We start from the raw sequence: 17,488 nt of genomic DNA on the forward strand, positions 1-17,488 counted from the left end.
AAAATAAATAAATTTTTAAAAAATAAATAAAAGGCCAGGCTACCACTTCTTGGGTACAGTCTTGAATCAAATAAAAGGTAGACATAATTGCATTAGAATGTGCAAAAATCCCATGGAAATGGAAAAGGGCCTTCAAGAAGTTTTTCTCAAATTTGAATCCTCAGATTTATTTTTTGATACTCACTAGAATTTTCTCTTTTTTTTTCCCATTTAAAAAATTGTGGTGGGGTGCCTGGGGGGCTCAGTCAGTTAAGCATCTGACTTCGGCTCAGGTCATGATCTCACAGTTCGTGAGTTTGAGCCCTGTATCAGGCTCTGTGCTGACAGCTCAGAGCCTGAAGCTTGCTTTGGATTTTGTGTCTCCTCTCTGTGTCCCTCCCTCCTCCCTGTCTCTCTCTCTCTCTCTCTCAAGAATAAATAAACATTTAAAAAATTAAAAAATTGTGGTATAATATACTTAACACAAAATTTACCATTTTGACCATTTAAAAAAATTTTTTAATGTTTATTTTTGAGAGAAAGAGACAGAGTGGGAGTGGGGGAGGGGCAGAGAGAGGGGGAGACACAGAATCTGAAGCAGGCTCCAGGCTCTGAGCTGTAAGCACAGAACCCGATGCAGAGCTTGAACTCACGAACCATGAGATCATGACCTGAGTCAAAGTCTGATGCTTGACTGACTGAGCCATGCAGGTGCCCCACCATTTTGACCATTTTCAAGGGTAGCGTCCAGGGGCATTAAGCACATTCATGTTGTCCAATCATTAATTACCACCATCCATCTCCAGAACATTTTTCACCTTGCAAAATGGAAACTGTACCCATTAAATACTAACTCCCCATTCTCCCCTCCACTCTCCCTCTGTCAACCATGATTCTACTTTGTGTATCTATGAATTTGACTACTTTAGATACCTTCTATAAGTGGAGTCATACAGTATTTGTCCTATTGTGACTGGCTTCTTTTATTCAGCACGATGTCTTCAAGGTTCATCCATGGTATACCATGTATCAGAATTTCCTTCCTTTTTAAGGCTGAGTTGTCATATTTATATGACACTTTGTTTATCAATTCATCTGTTGATACACATTTGGGCTGCTACCATTTTTTGGCTACTGTAAATAATGTTGATATGGACATGGTTGTACAAATATTGGTTTGATTCCTTGCTTTCAATTCTTTTGAGTATATACCCAGAAGTGGAATTCTATTTTTATTTTTGTGAGGGACTGCCATATTGTTTTCCATAATGGCTGTACCATTTTACATTCCTGCTGGCAGTGCACAGAGGTTGCAATTTCTCACGAACCTTGCCAACACTTGCTATTTTCTGTTTTGTTTTGTTTTATAATAGCCATTTATCTTTAATCTTTTTTAATTAATTTTTTTTTTTAAAGAGAGAGTGGGGGAGAGGGGGAGAGGGAGAGAGGGAGAGAATCTTAAGCAGGCTCTGTGCTCAGCACAGAGCCCAACTTTGGGCTTGATTCCAGGACCCCGGGATCATGACCTGAGTTGAAATCAAGAGTCAGACCCTCAATGGACTGAACCAGCTGGGCGCCCCTATAACAGTCATTCTAATGGGTGTGAAGTAGTATCTCATTGCGGTTTTGATTTGCATTTTACTAATGATAAGTGATATTGAGTCTCTTTTCATATACTTATTAGTCATTTGTACACCTTCTTTGAAGACATGTCTATTTAAGTCCTTTGCCCATTTCTTAATGAAGCTTTTCCTTTTCTTTTAAAGGGGGTGAGGGTGAGTACATTACTCAAGTTTAAGGGACTACTAACCAAATCCTAGAGATAAATCCATTGGCTACTTGGCATTAAATTTCCTATAAGTAACCGCTATGTTTACAAAACAATATTGCAATTATAGGTAAAACATTTGAAATTAGAAATTTTTAATTTTAAAAACTACTGCTTGTGAAATATAATTCACATACAGAAAACTGTGCATAGGAGTACAGTTTGGTGAATTTTTACAAATGAACACATATGTGTAACTAGTGCCAAGATCAACAGAGAGAGCCTTACTAACACCTTGGAAATCCCTCACCCAGTCACTATCCCTTTCCTGCAACAGTAACCATTATCCTAAATTTTAGAGGGTTTTTTTTCCCTGTTTTTGTGCTGAAAAAGTCTTACCCATTAAGTACTTTTTGTGCCTTACTTTTTGTTCAAATTTACATTTCTGCAGTTAAGCCATTTCGTGTCGGTAGTTGTGGGTTATTCTTCTCATTGTTGCACAGTATTCCATTGCATGAACACTGTGTGAATTAGGTAATTTATTCTATCGTTTATGGTCTTTGGGGTTATTTCCATTTGGGGGCTATTAACACAAATGCAGTTGTGAACATTCTTTTGCCGTGTTGGTTCAAGGTAAGTTCTCATTTCTCTTGGCTGGATTAGTAGAGGTGGAACTGCTGGGTCATAGGGTACGCTTCTTTAGGAAACAGTGCTCAATTGTTATTTAAAGGAGTTGTTCTAGTTTACTTTCCAGAAGCAGGGTAGATGCATTCGGTTACTCTACATCCTTGGAGTATTTTGCCAACAGTTGGTATTTTCCTTTATTCCCTCTATTCTATTGTATTTTGAAATATAAAAACAACTGAAGCAGTTTAGATTGCTTTCAGGGGGAACTTTCAATTGTTGGTTTGGTTCTCTCAACTGTTAACCATCTCCGACTTCTACTTTCTCCAGCTGCAACGGGTGGACTGTGAGTGCGTTTTCAGTTTTGCTCAACATTTTTTGCTCACTCTACCACTTGGATGTCATCCGGTGGAGAAAAAAAGGTGTGTGTCCAAGGCAGGGCAAGTCCTTTGAGTACTCTGGAAGTCTGATCACTTAGTAGGCGAAACCTATGCGGACCTTCCTCGGTCAGTGCTATACTAGGGTCCACGATCTAGGAGCTCCCGCCCGCCGCTGCGGTCCTCACTGCACACCGGGTTCCCCCAGACGCACCGGGAACGCAGAAGAGCCGCCGGGAACGCGGGAGAGCCGCCCTCCCCGAGAACCAGCCAGAACGCGGGTGGAGCAGGGCGGGGGGCACCGGTCCGCGCGGAGCATGCGCAGAACCAGCCCAGCGCATGCTCCGCAGAGCGGCGCGTCCACAGATGAGGGGAGTCGAGTCTCCCGCGCCCCACCATCCTTGCCGGAGTTGCTGCTGAGTCGCTCGTGCTGAGCCGCTCGTTCTGAGCCCTGGCTGGCAATAAAGTTCGTTAAAAAAATCATAGTCATTTTTAAGAGAGTGAAAGAGGGCGCGAGCCAGCCGGGCGGCCCCGCCGGGGGGAGCTGGCGCGCTGGGAGGAGGAGGAGGAGGTGGCGGCGGCGGCAGCGGTTGCGCCGCGACCAGGAGGAGCCGGTCGCGCCGGGCGGCGGGTCCGTGGCCAGCGGGGACGGTGAGTAGCAGCCTGCACTCCGGGCAGCCGCACGGCTCTCACTCGCCCTCTCCAGCGGTTCAGGACTCCCCCGGCTCTGCTGGGGAAGGACCCGCTTCTCCCCGGGGTCCCGGGATGTGCCGTACTCCGGGGACTGGAGAGGGGTGTCGGGGACAGGGGCCTCCAGGCCCGTGCTCCCATCCCCCGGCCCCTGAGCGCCCTCTCCCCCGCCTCGGAGCGCCGTGCCCAAGTTCCAGCTGGAGGAGGTGGGCGGCAGCTCCTGCCCGGCACCCGTTCTCCCCGCCCCGCGGCCGGGGCTCCCAGGGTGTGGGTCCCTGGAATTGCCCTTAGGGCGGGAAGGAGCGAGACGGCGCGGGGGAGAGGCGCTGGCCTCCAGCCTGGCTGAGCACTCAGCTTCTCGTCTTTCCCCAGTCCCCAGGTGGGGAAGGGGCGACCCCGGCCGGGAGACACAGCGGCAGGGGGCGTTAAGTGCCGGGTGAGGTGTGATGGGTAGGAAGGTCCCAGGCTCTACCCCGGCTTTTAGGCCCCCCTCCTCCTTGCGGAGGGGCCCCCTCCTTACCCGCGGCCCCACCCTTCCCTAGTTTCTCACTCAGTGACTGCTAGAATATGAATGAGCCAGACTGCACTATTTCATTGACACTGGCTGCCGCAGAATTTCTTAACTCGGAGAACCGAGGAGCCTTCAGCAGCTCCCAGACGTAAGAACCTGAGGGTGGTGTGAGAGTATTAACTTCACTATCAGGAGTGTCAGCAGAGTCTGAAAAGGGCCGGGTACTTCTTTAGGTTTTATATAACTCCTAACGTCTTCTGGGTAATTTCACTGAACCTAACAAGTTTTTTCAGTGTTGTTATAAACATAATCGTACTGTACTTAAGTACTGCCTGAGATGAAAAAGACAACCCTTTTAATCAGTGACTTAGCTCATATTTTTCTTTTCTAGTTTATTAGATTGCATTGGTTGGGTAAATCTTTAAAATTAAATTGGGGGAAAAGAGTATTTATGTAAAGCATTACTGTAAGCTTTTTAATTATCATACCCAGATTTATGCTTATTTTCTAAGAACTTAATTGTTTCGATATAGTGCCTTAAGTCGAGACAGTAGTAGTAGCTGATAATCAATCACAAGAGTCAGACTGCCTGCGTTAAAATCTGATTGCACTTTCTTTCTTTAAATTAAAAAAAAAACTTATTATTTATTTTGAGAGAGAGAGAGAGAGAGAGAGAGAGAGAGAGAGAGAGAGAGAGAGAGAATGAGCTGGGGAGAGGCAAAGAGAAGAGAGGGAGAGGTAATCCCAAGCAGGCTCCGTGATGTCAGCTCAGAGCCTGATGCAGGGGCTGGATTCCACCAACCCTGAGATCATGACCTGAGCCAAACCAAGGTTGAAGGCTTAACTGACTGAGCCACCCAGGTGTCCCTTTAAATTTTGTTTTTAAAATTATATGATAAAGGGCACCTGGGTAAGTCAGTTGCCTGAGCCTCTGACTCTTCGTTTCCACTCAGGTCATGATCTTAAGGTCATGGGATCCAGCACAGCATTGGGCTCTGTGCTGTGCTTGGAGCCTGCTTGGGGTTCTCTCCTCTCTCTCCCTCCCCGACCTGTGTGTTCGTGCTCACTCGCGCTCTCTCTCTCTCTTTCTCTCTCACAATAAATAAATAAACAAACATAAAATTAAATGGTAAAAGTGACTTTTTAGGGGATTTGTGGTTCTATGAATTTTAGATTAATGCAAACACCACTACAATCTGAATTATAGAACAGTTCTTACCACCGCCCCACCTCTGCCAAACTCATGCTGTCCTTTTATATCTTTTCCCTTACCCCTAACCCCTTGCAATCACCAGTCCTTTCCAGATGTCATATAAGTGGAATCATACAATATGTAACCTTTAATGCTGACTTCTTTTCACTCAGCTTAATGTCTTTGAGATTCCTCCAAATTGTTGTATGTATCAATAATTTTCTTTTTTTATTACTAAGTAGTGTTGCATTAGGTAGATGTGCCACAGTTGTTTATACATCCACCCACTGAAGGACATTTGGAGTGTTTCCAGTTTTTCGTGATTATAAATGGAGCTGCTTATAAACATTCATGTACAGGTTTTTGTGTGAATATAAGTTTTCATTTTAGGGTATTGCTAAGAGTGGGTTGCAGGGTCATATAAAATATGTTTAACTTTATAAGAAACTGTCATGCTGATTTCCAGAGTGGTTGTATCATTTTGCATTCTTACCAGCAATGTGTGAGAGTACCAGTTGTTCTACATCCTCCTAAGCACTTGGTATTGTCAGTAATTTTAAATGTAAATGTAAAATGTAAAATTAAATTTAAATTTTAAATTTAAATTAGCCATGCTAATAGACGTGTGGTATCACATGATTTTGATGTGTCTTTAACTAATGGTTAACGATGTTGAATATCTTTTCATGTGCTTATTTAGCATGTATAATCTTTGATGAGTATCTGGCCAAGGGTATTGCCCATTTTTCAAATGGGTTGTTTGCTTTCTTATGTTGAGTTTTTTTTTCTTTTTCTTTTTTTTTTTTAAATTTTTTTTAATGTTTATTTATTTTTGAGACAGAGAGAAACACAGCATGAACGGGGGAGGGGCAGAGAGAGAGGGAGACACAGAATCTGAAACAGGCTCCAGGCTCTGAGCCATCAGCCCAGAGCCCGACGCGGGGCTCGAACTCACGGACCGCGAGATCATGACCTGAGCTGAAGTCGGACGCCCAACCGACTGAGCCACCCAGGCGCCCCAAGTTTTTTCTCTTATGTTGAGCTTTGAGGGTTCTTTATATGTTCTGGAAACAAGTTATTTGGTAGATATGTGCTTTGCAAATACTTTCTTGTAGTTTGTAGCATGTCTTTTTGTTCTTTTGACAGCATCATTTCCAGAGCAAATGTTTTTCGTTTTTATGAAGTCTCATTTATCAATTTTTCCTTTTAAGAACACCAGGTCAAGATTTACGCCTTCTAAAATATTTCTTCCAAAAAATATGGTTTTATTTTTATTTTATTTTATTTCAGGTTTTATTTTTAAGTAATCTCTACACCGAACATGGGGCTCAAAATCACAACGCCAAGATCAAGAGTCACAGGTTCTACCAAACTGAGCCAGACAGGCACCCTTATAGTTTTATTTTATTTTTTAAAACGTTTTATTTATTTTTGAGATAGAGAGTGAGAGTGCAGGGGAGTGGTAGGGAGAGAGGGTGACAGAAGATCTGAAGCAGGCTTGGCTCTGCACTAACAGCAGCTAGCCTGATTCAGGGCTGGAACTCACAAACTGTGAGATCATGACCCAAGCTGAAATCAGGAGTCTGATGCTCAACTGACTAAGTCACGCAGGTGCCCCTGTATTTTTGTTTTTATTTTATTTTTTAAAAATGTTTGTTATTTTTGAGAGAGAGAAGGAGAGAGAGCATGAGTGGGGGAAGGGCAGAGAGAAAGGGAGACAGAGGATCTGAAACAGGCTCTGAGCTGACAGTAGAGAGCCTGATGTGGGGCTTGAACTCATAAACCAGGAGATCATGACCTGAGCTGAAGTTGGATGCTTAACCTACTGAGCCACCCAGGAGTCCCTTTTTTAAAAAAATTATTATTATTATTTTAATGTTTATTATTTTTGAGAGAGCACCTATAGTTTTACATCTTTGATGCATTTTGAGGTTTAGGCAGATGTTTGCTTTTTTACATATGAATGTCCAATTGTTCCATCACCATTTGCTGAAGACATTGTCTTTTTTCCATTGAATTGTTTTTGCACCTTTGTTGAAAATCAATTGACTGAATTGGTGTGGGTCTATTTTTGGGCTCTCTGTTCCACTGATTTATGTATCTTTGTCTTTGCCAATATCATGCTGTCTTAATTAGTATAGCTCTTTGGTGTCTTCTAATTGGCTAGTATGATTTCCTCCAATTTTATTCTTTTTCAAAATTGTGTTACCTATTCTAGTTTATTTGCCTTTCCATATAATGTTTAGGATCAGCTTGTCTTGGAATACCTGGGTAGCTCAGTCTGTTAAGGGACCAACTCTTGCTCTCAGTTCAGGTCATGATTTCATGCTTTGTGAGTTTGAGCCTTGAATCAGGCTCTGCACCGTCAGTGTGGAACTTGCTTGGGATCCTCTCTCTCCCTCTTTCTCTGCCTCCCCTGCTTGTACTTTCTCTCTCAAAATAAAAAAAATAAAAATAAATGTAGAATCAGCTTGTCTCAAATACAGAAAAAAAATCCTGCTGGTACTTTGGAATTGCATTAAACCATAGGTCAATTTGGGGAGAAGTGCTATTTTTACTTTGTTGAATCTTCCACTCTGTGAATATGGCATATCTTCTCATTTATTTAGGTGTTTATTTCATTAGTGTTTTATAGTTTTCAGCATATAGATCCTGTACGTGTTTTGTTAGATTTATACCAAAGTATTTAATTTTTTTTGGAACTCTTGTAAATGTCACGTAAAAATTTTTGGTTTCAGGGTGTCTGGCTGGCTCAGTTGGAAGAGCATGTGACTCCTAATCTCAGGGTAGTGAGTTCAAGCCCCATGTTGGGTATAGAGATTACTTAAATAAATAAAACTTAAAAAAATATTGTTTCCTGCTTTCAAATTGTACATTGTTAGGGTATAGAAATACAATTCAGTGTTGTTTGTTGTTTTTGTATCTTGTGCCTTTGCTAACCTGATTTATTAGTTCCAGGATTTTTTTTTTTTTAATTCCTTTAAGTTTCTATAAAGACAGTCATGTAATTTGTGAGTAGGGTCACTTCTATTCATTTTTTCCCTAATCTGTGTTTTATTTGTTTTTTTGTCACCTGTTTCTCTGGCTAGAACTTTGTGTATAATGTAGAACTTTGGTGAGAGTAGAGATCCTTTCCCTGTTCTTAGTCTAAGGGTTAAAACAGTCACACTTTCAGGTGTGTGGCTCAGTCAGTAGAGCTTGTGACTCTTGATTGCAGAGTCATGAGTTTGAGCCCCATGTTGCGGGTAGAGTTTACTTAAAATAAAAAAACAACAGGTTTTTAGAGTTAAGTATATAATATTAGCTGGTTGTTTTTTTTTTTTTTTTTGTATATGAAATTTATTGTCAAATTGGTTTCCATACAACACCCAGTGCTCATCCCAAAAGGTGCCCTCCTCAATACCCATCACCCACCCTCCCCTCCCTCCCACCCCCCATCAACCCTCAGTTTGTTCTCAGTTTTTAAGAGTCTCTTCTGCTTTGGCTCTCTCCCACTTTAACCTCTTTTTTTTTTTTCCTTCCCCTCCCCCATAGGTTTCTGTTAAGTTTCTCAGGAGCCACATAAGAGTGAAACCATATGGTATCTGTCCTTCTCTGTATGGCTTATTTCACTTAGCATCACACTCTCCAGTTCCATCCACGTTGCTACAAAGGGCCATATTTCATTCTTTCTCATTGCCACATAGTACTCCATTGTGTATATAAACCACAATTTCTTTATCCATTCATCAGTTGATGGACATTTAGTCTCTTTCCATGATTTGGCTATTGTTGAGAGTGCTGCTATAAACATTGGGGTACAAGTGCCCCTGTGCATCAGTACTGCTGTATTCCTTGGGTAAATTCCTAGCAGTGCTACTGCTGGGTCATAGGGTAGGTCTATTTTTAATTTTTTAGGAACCTCCACACTGTTTCCCAGAGCGGCTGCATAGCTGGATAGTTTTTTAATAGACACCATTAATCAGGTTGAAGGAGTCCTCTTGTGTTTCTAGTTTGCTGTTTTTCTGACAAATGGATGTTGAGTTTTATTATCTATTTCGTGTGATATATGTATCAGTTGATATGGTGATGAGGTTTTTCTTTGCTTTGTTAATATGGTTGATTACACTGATTGGTTTTAGGTATTGAACCACCCTTGCATTCCCAGAACAAAGCCCACTTGGTCCTGGTGATTCTTTTTATATATTCCTGGATTTGACTTGCTAATATTTTGTTGAGGACTTTGGTGTGTCTGTGTTCATGAGGGGATATTTGTCCAGTTTTCTTTTTTGTACTGTCTTTGCATGGTGTTGGTATCAAGGTAATGCTGGCTTTATAAAATAAGTTGGGAAGTGTTCCCCTCTTTTCAGTATTCTGGAAGAGATTGTGTATCGTTGGTGTCAATTCTTGAAAAGCTTGGTAGAATTCTCCCGTGAAATCACCTGAGCCTGGAGATTTTTCTTTGAGTTTTTAAGTTACAAATTCAATTTCCTTTATAGTTATAGGGCTATTCAAATTATCTATTTCATATTGAGTGAGTTGTGGTAGTTAATCCTGTTTAAGGAATTGGTCCATTTCATCTATGTTGTCAAATTTATGTGTGTAGAGTTGTCTGTTGTATTATCCTTTGGAGTCCACAGAGTCCATAGTGACATTCTTGATTTTATTCCTAATATTGGTAAAAGGTGTATTCTCTTTTTTTTTTCTGTCAGTTATACTGATCCTGAAAGAAACAGTTTTTTGTTTAATTTTCCCTGTTTTTCTGTTTCCAATTTCATTGATTTCTGTTCTTTATTATTTCCATCATTTGCTTTGGGTTTATTTTGCTCTTTTTCTAGTTTCTTGAGGTGGGAGTTTAAATGATTGAGACTTTTCTTCTTTTCTAAGGTAAGCATTTAGTGCTATAAATTTTCTCTTTCAGCACTACATTAGCTATGTCTCACAGATTTTCACATGTTGTATTTTCCTTTTCATTCAATTAATTATTTAAAAATTTAAAAATTATTTAAAAATTTAAAAATTATTTAAAAATTTAAAAATTAAAAAAAATTTTTTTTCTTGTGCACCTGGGTGGCTCAAGTCGGTTGAGCATCCAGACTCTCGATTTCAACTCAGGTCATGATCCCAGGGTCATGGGATCGAGCCCCATGTCAGGCTCCACACTGAACATGGAACCTGCTTAAGATATTCTCTCTCCCTCCCTCCCTGCTCCTCTTCCCACTCATGCTCGCTCTCTCTTAAAAAAAAATTATCTTCAGCTTCAGTCTTTGGCTCACACATTGTTTTTAGTTTGCAAATGTTTGGAGATTTTCCTGTTATCTTTCTGTTTTCTGTTAATTATTTCTAGTTCGACTGCATTGTGGTCCCATTATTTTAAGTTTGTTGAGGTTTTTTTTTTTTTAAATCACCTGGAATTTGTTTTATCTTGGTATATATTTAGTAGATAGATTTAATAGATACTTAAAAAGAAGTATATTCTGTTGTGTGAACAGTTCTATAAATGTCAGATTCTGATTGTTTTATTGTTATTAGACTTTAATTTTGTTTTAAGTATATCTCTTTGTAACTTCTTCAGTGGTTGCTCTGGATATTACACTATATATATATATATATATGTATATATATATATACACACACACACACACTATGTACGTACATATGTGTATGTATAAATATATGTATACACACATATGTATATATGTATACATGTAATATACATATATATGCACTTGTATATATACACACATATATATACACATATATATAACTTATCACAGTCTTTTGGAGTCAACATTTTACCAGTTCAAGTGAAGCATAGAAACTTTACCTTCCTTTACATTCCTTTATCTTCTCCCATTTATAGTTATCGTAAATATTTTCTCTATACATACTGAAAACCACACAATTGTGTTTGAGTCCAACATAATTTAGAACATTCAAGAGAAGTCTTGTATTTACCTGTATTTTTGCTCCTACCATAGTCTTCTTTTCATTCTTATACTTTTTTTTTTTTACATCATTTAATTATGTTTGAGGTGGAGACCTAGAACCTGTACTTGAACAAATCCTCCTAGATGATTCTTATGATTGTGCAAATTTGTGAAGCAGTAGAGACAATTACTGAGACTCCGTGGTGGGGGATGGGGGAAATGTTCTTCATGTTTCAGACTTGTTTTATGTAATGGTTGTATAGATGGATTTTCAGTTAAGGTAGTTGGAATATAATATTGTATAATAGGAATTTAACTAGTAATTTTAAGAAATAGAAGAAATTGACTTTCTGTTCTTTTCAATCTAAAATGCAGACAGTACACATTGTATTACTTTCATTATATGAGTAACTGTAACTAGTCTGAAACTAAAGAAAGAATGTGTGGTATAAGATTATTTATAAAGGACTCATTATAACCTGAACAGTGAAGCACTGTAAGAGTTCAGTGCTGACACACACTTGTATATTATACAAAATCTTTCTTAGGGGTGCTTTTCTAGGGATAGTAATTATTACTTGTGAGGTTGAAAAAGCAGTTTTCTTAGATATTTTATTTGTTACCCATATGGTGGTGACTATGGAGGATTTATTATGTTGTATGAAACTACCATTTTTTGAGTGCTCGATTTTCATCATGCTTAGTGCTTTATATGTGCCATTGATCAACAATCTTGTGAGATAAATATCCTTAGTAAACTGAAGTTTAAAGAGGTCAAGCAGCAACTTCACTAAGAGCAACTAAGACCTCAACTCTAACACTCACCATCTTAATCTTAGTCTCCGTGAAAGGTAGAACTATGTAATCTAGGCCTTTATTAATACCTAGATATCATACATTTTGCTACTGATCAGGATTCAAAAATGAATGATATTATTGTTCCTCCTTTCAAATAATTTACATGATCTAAACAGGATGGTAAGGGGGCCTCCATCATGGAAACAAATTCTTGCAGTGCAATATAATTATTTTTCCATAAAACAATTACAGCTTATTTTGTACAATTTTTATGTTATGAAAAATAATTTCATTTTAAACCACAGATTTGAGAAGATCTGATCACCTGGAATTAAAGTTGGTTCAGAAACCTTTTCAACTGCAAAAATGTTGGAGGAAGATATGGAAGTGGCTATCAAGATGGTGGTTGTAGGGAATGGAGCAGTTGGAAAGTCAAGTATGATTCAGCGATATTGCAAAGGCATTTTTACAAAAGACTACAAGAAAACCATTGGAGTTGATTTTTTGGAGCGACAAATCCAGTATGTACTTGGCCATTTTATCCCCTGAGTTTTGATTTATGAAGTTTTGATTTGTGAACTATATCTAGGACTTTCACTGGAATAATACTAATTACAGTATAGTCCAAGGTTAGGAGTCTAGTGACTGTGGCTAATGAGACAGTCTGTGGTGGTTTTCAAATACTCATTACTGTGTGTATCTTTTTTTTTTTCTTTTTAATGTTTCAAGCTTTTATTTAGATTCCAGTTAGTTAACATATTCCTGTGTATATCTTTATTCTTCTGCCTTTTTTCACCTTTCATCTGTTTTCCCTTCCTCATTTCCCCCCTTTTTTCATACTCCCCTCCACACTTTCTGTCTTGTATCTGATGTTATATTTATTGGTGGCACCTTGCGTACTTCTTAAAGTCAAACTGATGCTTGACTCTAATGAGATTTCTGTCCCTTATAGGCACAACTTGGAGATTTTGCAGGTTCTGTTCCAGACTACCACAATAAAGCAAGTCAAATGAATTTTTTGGTTGCACAGTGCATATAAAAGTTATGTTTACATTATACTGTAGTCTATTAAGTATGCAACAGCATTATGTCTAAAAAAATGTACATACCTTAATTTAAAAATACTGTATTGCTCAGGCACCTGGGTGGCTCAGTCGGTTGGGCATCCGACTTAGGCTCAGGTCATGATCTCGCGGTGTGTGAGTTCAAGTCCCGCGTCGGGCTCTGTGCTGACAGGTCAGAGCCTGGAGCCTGCTTCTGATTCTGTGTCTCCCACTCTCTCTGCCCCTCCCCCACTCCTGCTCTGTCTCTCTCACTCTCAAAAATGAATAAATGTTAAAAAAATTAAATATTAAAAATTAAAAAAATACTGTATTGCTAAAAAATGCTAACCATCCTCTGATCTTTCACTGAGTCTTAATCTTTTTGCTGGTGAAGGTCTTGTCTTGATGTTGATGGCTGCTGACTGATCAGGGTGGTGGTTGAATGTTGGGGTGGCTGTGGTAGTTTCTTAATATAAGACAACAGTGAAGTTTGCTTCACTGATTTACTCTATCTTTCAGGAATGATTTCCCTGTAGCATGTGATGCTGTTTGATGGCATTTTACCCACAGTAGAACTTCATTCAAAATTGGAGTCAATTCTCTCAAACCCTATTGAATCACTATATTGTACACCTGAAACTGATATAACGCTATATGTTATACTATAGTGGAATTAAAATTAAAAACTTTAAAAAAATTCTCTCAAACCCTGCTGCTACCGGGGCGCCTGGGTGGCGCAGTCGGTTGAGCGTCCGACTTCAGCCAGGTCACGATCTCGCGGTCCGTGAGTTTGAGCCCCGCGTTGGGCTCTGGGCTGATGGCTCAGAGCCTGGAGCCTGTTTCTGATTCTGTGTCTCCCTCTCTCTCTCTCTCTGCCCCTCCCCTGTTCATGCTCTGTCTCTCTCTGTCCCAAAAATAAATAAACGTTGAAAAAAAAATTAAAAAAAAAAACAACAAAAAACCCTGCTGCTACCTTATCAGCTAAGTTTATTTAATATTCTAAATCCTTTCTTGTCATTTCAACAGTCTGCACAGCATCTTCACCAGGACTAGATTCCATGCCAAGAAACCACTTTCTTTGCTCATTTATAATAAGCAACTCCTCATCTGCTCATGTTTTATCATGAGATTGCAGCAATTCAATCACATCTTCAGGCTCCATGTCCTACTATTTCCACCACGTCTGCAGATACTTCCTCCATGGAAGTCATTGAACCTTTCAGAGTCATCCGTGAGGGTTGGAATCAACTTCTTCCAAAGTCCTGTTGATGTTGATATTTGACCTCTTCCAGTGAATCACAGATGTTCTTATTGGCATCTACAGTGGTGAATCCTTTCTATAAAGTTTCAATTTACTTTGCCCAGATCTATCAGAGGAATTACTATGTGTAGTAGCCATAGCCTTACACAATATATTTCTTAAATACTAAGACTTGAAAGTCAAATGGCCTGCAGAATGGATGTTGTGTTAGCAGTCATGACAACAACATTCTCTCATTGTACATCTCCATCAGACCTCTTGGGTGACCAGGTCCATTGTCAATGAGCAGTCATACTTTGAAGGAATTTTTTTCCTGAGCAGTAGGTCTCAACAGTGGGCTTAAAATATTTAGTAAACCATGATGTAAACAGATGTGCTGTCATCCAGGCCTTGTGGTTCCATTTATAGAGCACAGGCAGGGTAGATTTAGTATAATTCTGAAGGGCCATAGAATTTTCAGAATAGTAAATAAGTATTGGCTTCAACTTAAAGTCACCAGCTGCATTAGCCCCTAACAAGGGAGTTAACTTGTCCTTTGAAGCTTTGAAGCCAGGTACTGACTTTCCTCTAGTTATGAACGTCCTCCATAGAATCTCCTTCCAATAGAAGGCTGTTTCATCTACATTGAAAATTGGTGGGCTAGTGTAGCCACCTTCATTAATTATCTCAGCTAGATCTTCTTGGTAACTTGCTGCAGCTTCTGCATCAGTACGTGCTGCTTCACCTTGCGCTTTGATGTCATAGAAGCAGCATCTTTCCTTAAACCTCATGATCCAGTCTCTGCTAAATTCAGGCTTTTCTTCTGCAGCTTCCTCACCTCTCTACCTTCATAGAACTGAAGAGAGTTAGGGCCTTGCTCTGGATTATTGGGCTTTTGTTTGAGGGAATGTTGTGGCTGGTTATATCTTCTGTCCAGATCACAAAAGCTTTCTCCATATGAATAGTACAGCTGTTTCGCTTTTTACGTTCTATGTGTTCACTGGAGTAGCTTGCTTATTTATTTGTTTGTTTGTTTGTTTGTTTATTTATTTATTTATTTATTAGATAGTAAGTAACTAAATATGTAAGTTGTCTCTACACCCAATGTGGGGCTTGAGATCAAGTTGTATGCTCTACTGACTGAGCCAGCCGGGCACCACTGAGACAGCACTTTCATTTCCTTCAAGAATTTTTCCTTTCATTCATAGCTTGGCTTACTGGCACAAGAGGCCTAGCTTTCAGCCTGTCTCAGCTTTCAATATGCTTTCCTCACTGCTTAATCATTTCTAGCTTTTTAAAATTTTTTTAATGTTTATTTTTTAGAGAGAGAGAGCACGCGTGCACGTGTGTGTGCGAGTGGGGGAGGGGTAGAGAGAGAGGGAGACACAGAATTCAAAGCAGGCTCCAGGTTTTAAGCTGTCAGCACAGAGCCTGACACGGGGCTCCAACCCACGAACCGCAAGATCATGACCCAAACCAAAGTTGGACATTTAACTGACTGAGCCACCTAGCTTTTGATTTAAAGTCAGAGATGTGTGGGTCTTCCTTTCACTTGAACACTTAGAAGCCCTTGTAAGGTTATTAATTGGCCTAATTTCAGTATGGCTGTGTCTCGGAGTAGGCAGGCCCAAGGAGTGAGATGGGGGAATGACTGATGGTGGAACAGTGAGAACACACACAACATTGTTCCATTTAGTGTGCTATCTTATATGGAAGTGATTTGTTGCAGCCAAAACGATTATAGTAGTAACATTAAAGATCACTATGCACAGATCACCATAAAAAAATATGATAATAATGAAAAAATTTGGAATATTCTAAGAATTATCAAAATGTGGCACAGGGACTCAAAGTGAGCAGATGCTGTTGGAAAAATGGTGCTAATATGATTGCTAAATGCAGGGTTGCCAAAAACCTGCCATTTGTAAAAAATACAGTATCTGTGAAGCCCAGTAAAGCGAAGTGCAATAAAATGAGGCATGCTTGCTTTATGTGGAAGGGAAATTACCTGTCTCTCAGTATAGTTTTCAACTCTTATATTATGGGATCCTAAGACTATCTAGAAGTTCGAGAATTGATCATTTGTTTTAAAGAAATAAGAGCAGATTTGGCAAGATTAAATACTCCTATGAAAAGGAAATCTTACTTTAGTAGATCCATTTGGATTCTAAAACACGTCAAGAGTGACACTTTTTGTCATTAGTCCTCAGAACTTTTAAGGAAATTTTATTTTAATTTTTTTTATTTTGAGTATAGTCGACACATAATGTCACATTAGTTTTAAGTATACAACAAAATGATTCAACTCTCTATAGGTTAAGCTATGTTCACCACAAGTGTAGCTACATCTGTTACCATACAACGCAATTACAGTATTATTGACTACATTTTCTATGCTGTACCTTTTATTCCCGTGACTTACTCATTCCATAACTAGGAGCCTATATCTCCCACTGCCCTTCATTCATTATGCCCATTCCCCCATACCCCAAGCATGCATGTGTATATGTATATATATATATTTTTTTAATTTTTAAAAATGTTTATGTTTGAGAGACAGAGACAGACAGAGTGTGAGGTGTGAGCAGGGGAGGGGCAGAGAGAGAGGGAGACACAGAATCCAAAGCAGGCTCCAGGCTCTGAGCTGTCAGCACAGAGCCCGACTCGGGGCTCAAACCCACGAACCGCGAGATCATGACCTGGGCCGATGTCAGACGCTCAACTGACTGAGCCACCCAGGCGCCCATATATATAAATATTTTTTAAGTATTTATTTTTGAGAGAGAGCAAGTTGGGGAGGGGCAGAGAGAGAGGGAGACAGAGGATCTAAAGCGGGCTGTGCACTGACAGCAGAGAACCCATTGCGGGCTCGAAGCCATGAACCGTGAGATAATGACCTAAGCCAAAATCAAGAGTCAGACGCTTAACTGACTGAGTTACCCAGGAGTCCCAGAAATAAGTAACATTAAACAAATCTGACTAGCGTAGACATTAGCATTAAAGATAATTGTGCTCATTGTTTTAAAGATTGTTCAGTTTCTAATTTGCATTTTATTATCCTTATTTATTTATTTATTTATTTATTTATTTATTTATTTAAGAGAGAGGGTGCAAGTGAGCTAAGGGGAGAGAGGGAGAAGCGAGCTCACCTGAAGCGGGGCTCAAGCTCACCCTGTGTGGGACTTGGCCTCATGAACTGAGATCATGACCTGAGCCAAAGTCAGATGTTTAACAACTGAGCTACCCAGGTGCCCCTATTTCCCTCTTTTAAAGATACTTCTGTGTTTACTTCCTTTCTCAGATATTTTAAAAGGATTCATTTTAAGTCTTCATAGTATTTATTTTTGTACTTGTTAT

The 17,488-nt window shown here is 39.6% G+C and overlaps 1 protein-coding gene across 1 annotated transcript in view; it reads left to right on the forward strand.

The window, feature by feature from the left end:
- The first annotated feature begins 3,076 nt into the window (after positions 1-3,076).
- Positions 3,077-17,488, forward strand: part of RAB23 (RAB23, member RAS oncogene family) — a 38,350-nt gene continuing 23,938 nt past the window's right edge. The window contains exons 1-2 of the mRNA XM_043591714.1: positions 3,077-3,399; positions 12,154-12,369. Of these exons, the coding sequence (XP_043447649.1) occupies positions 12,215-12,369 (155 nt within the window). The 5' untranslated portion in view covers positions 3,077-3,399; positions 12,154-12,214. The remainder of the gene's footprint in view (positions 3,400-12,153; positions 12,370-17,488) is intronic.

Source organism: Prionailurus bengalensis, chromosome B2 (genome assembly GCF_016509475.1).
Source record: "Prionailurus bengalensis isolate Pbe53 chromosome B2, Fcat_Pben_1.1_paternal_pri, whole genome shotgun sequence".
Classification (NCBI taxonomy): Eukaryota; Metazoa; Chordata; class Mammalia; order Carnivora; family Felidae; genus Prionailurus; species Prionailurus bengalensis.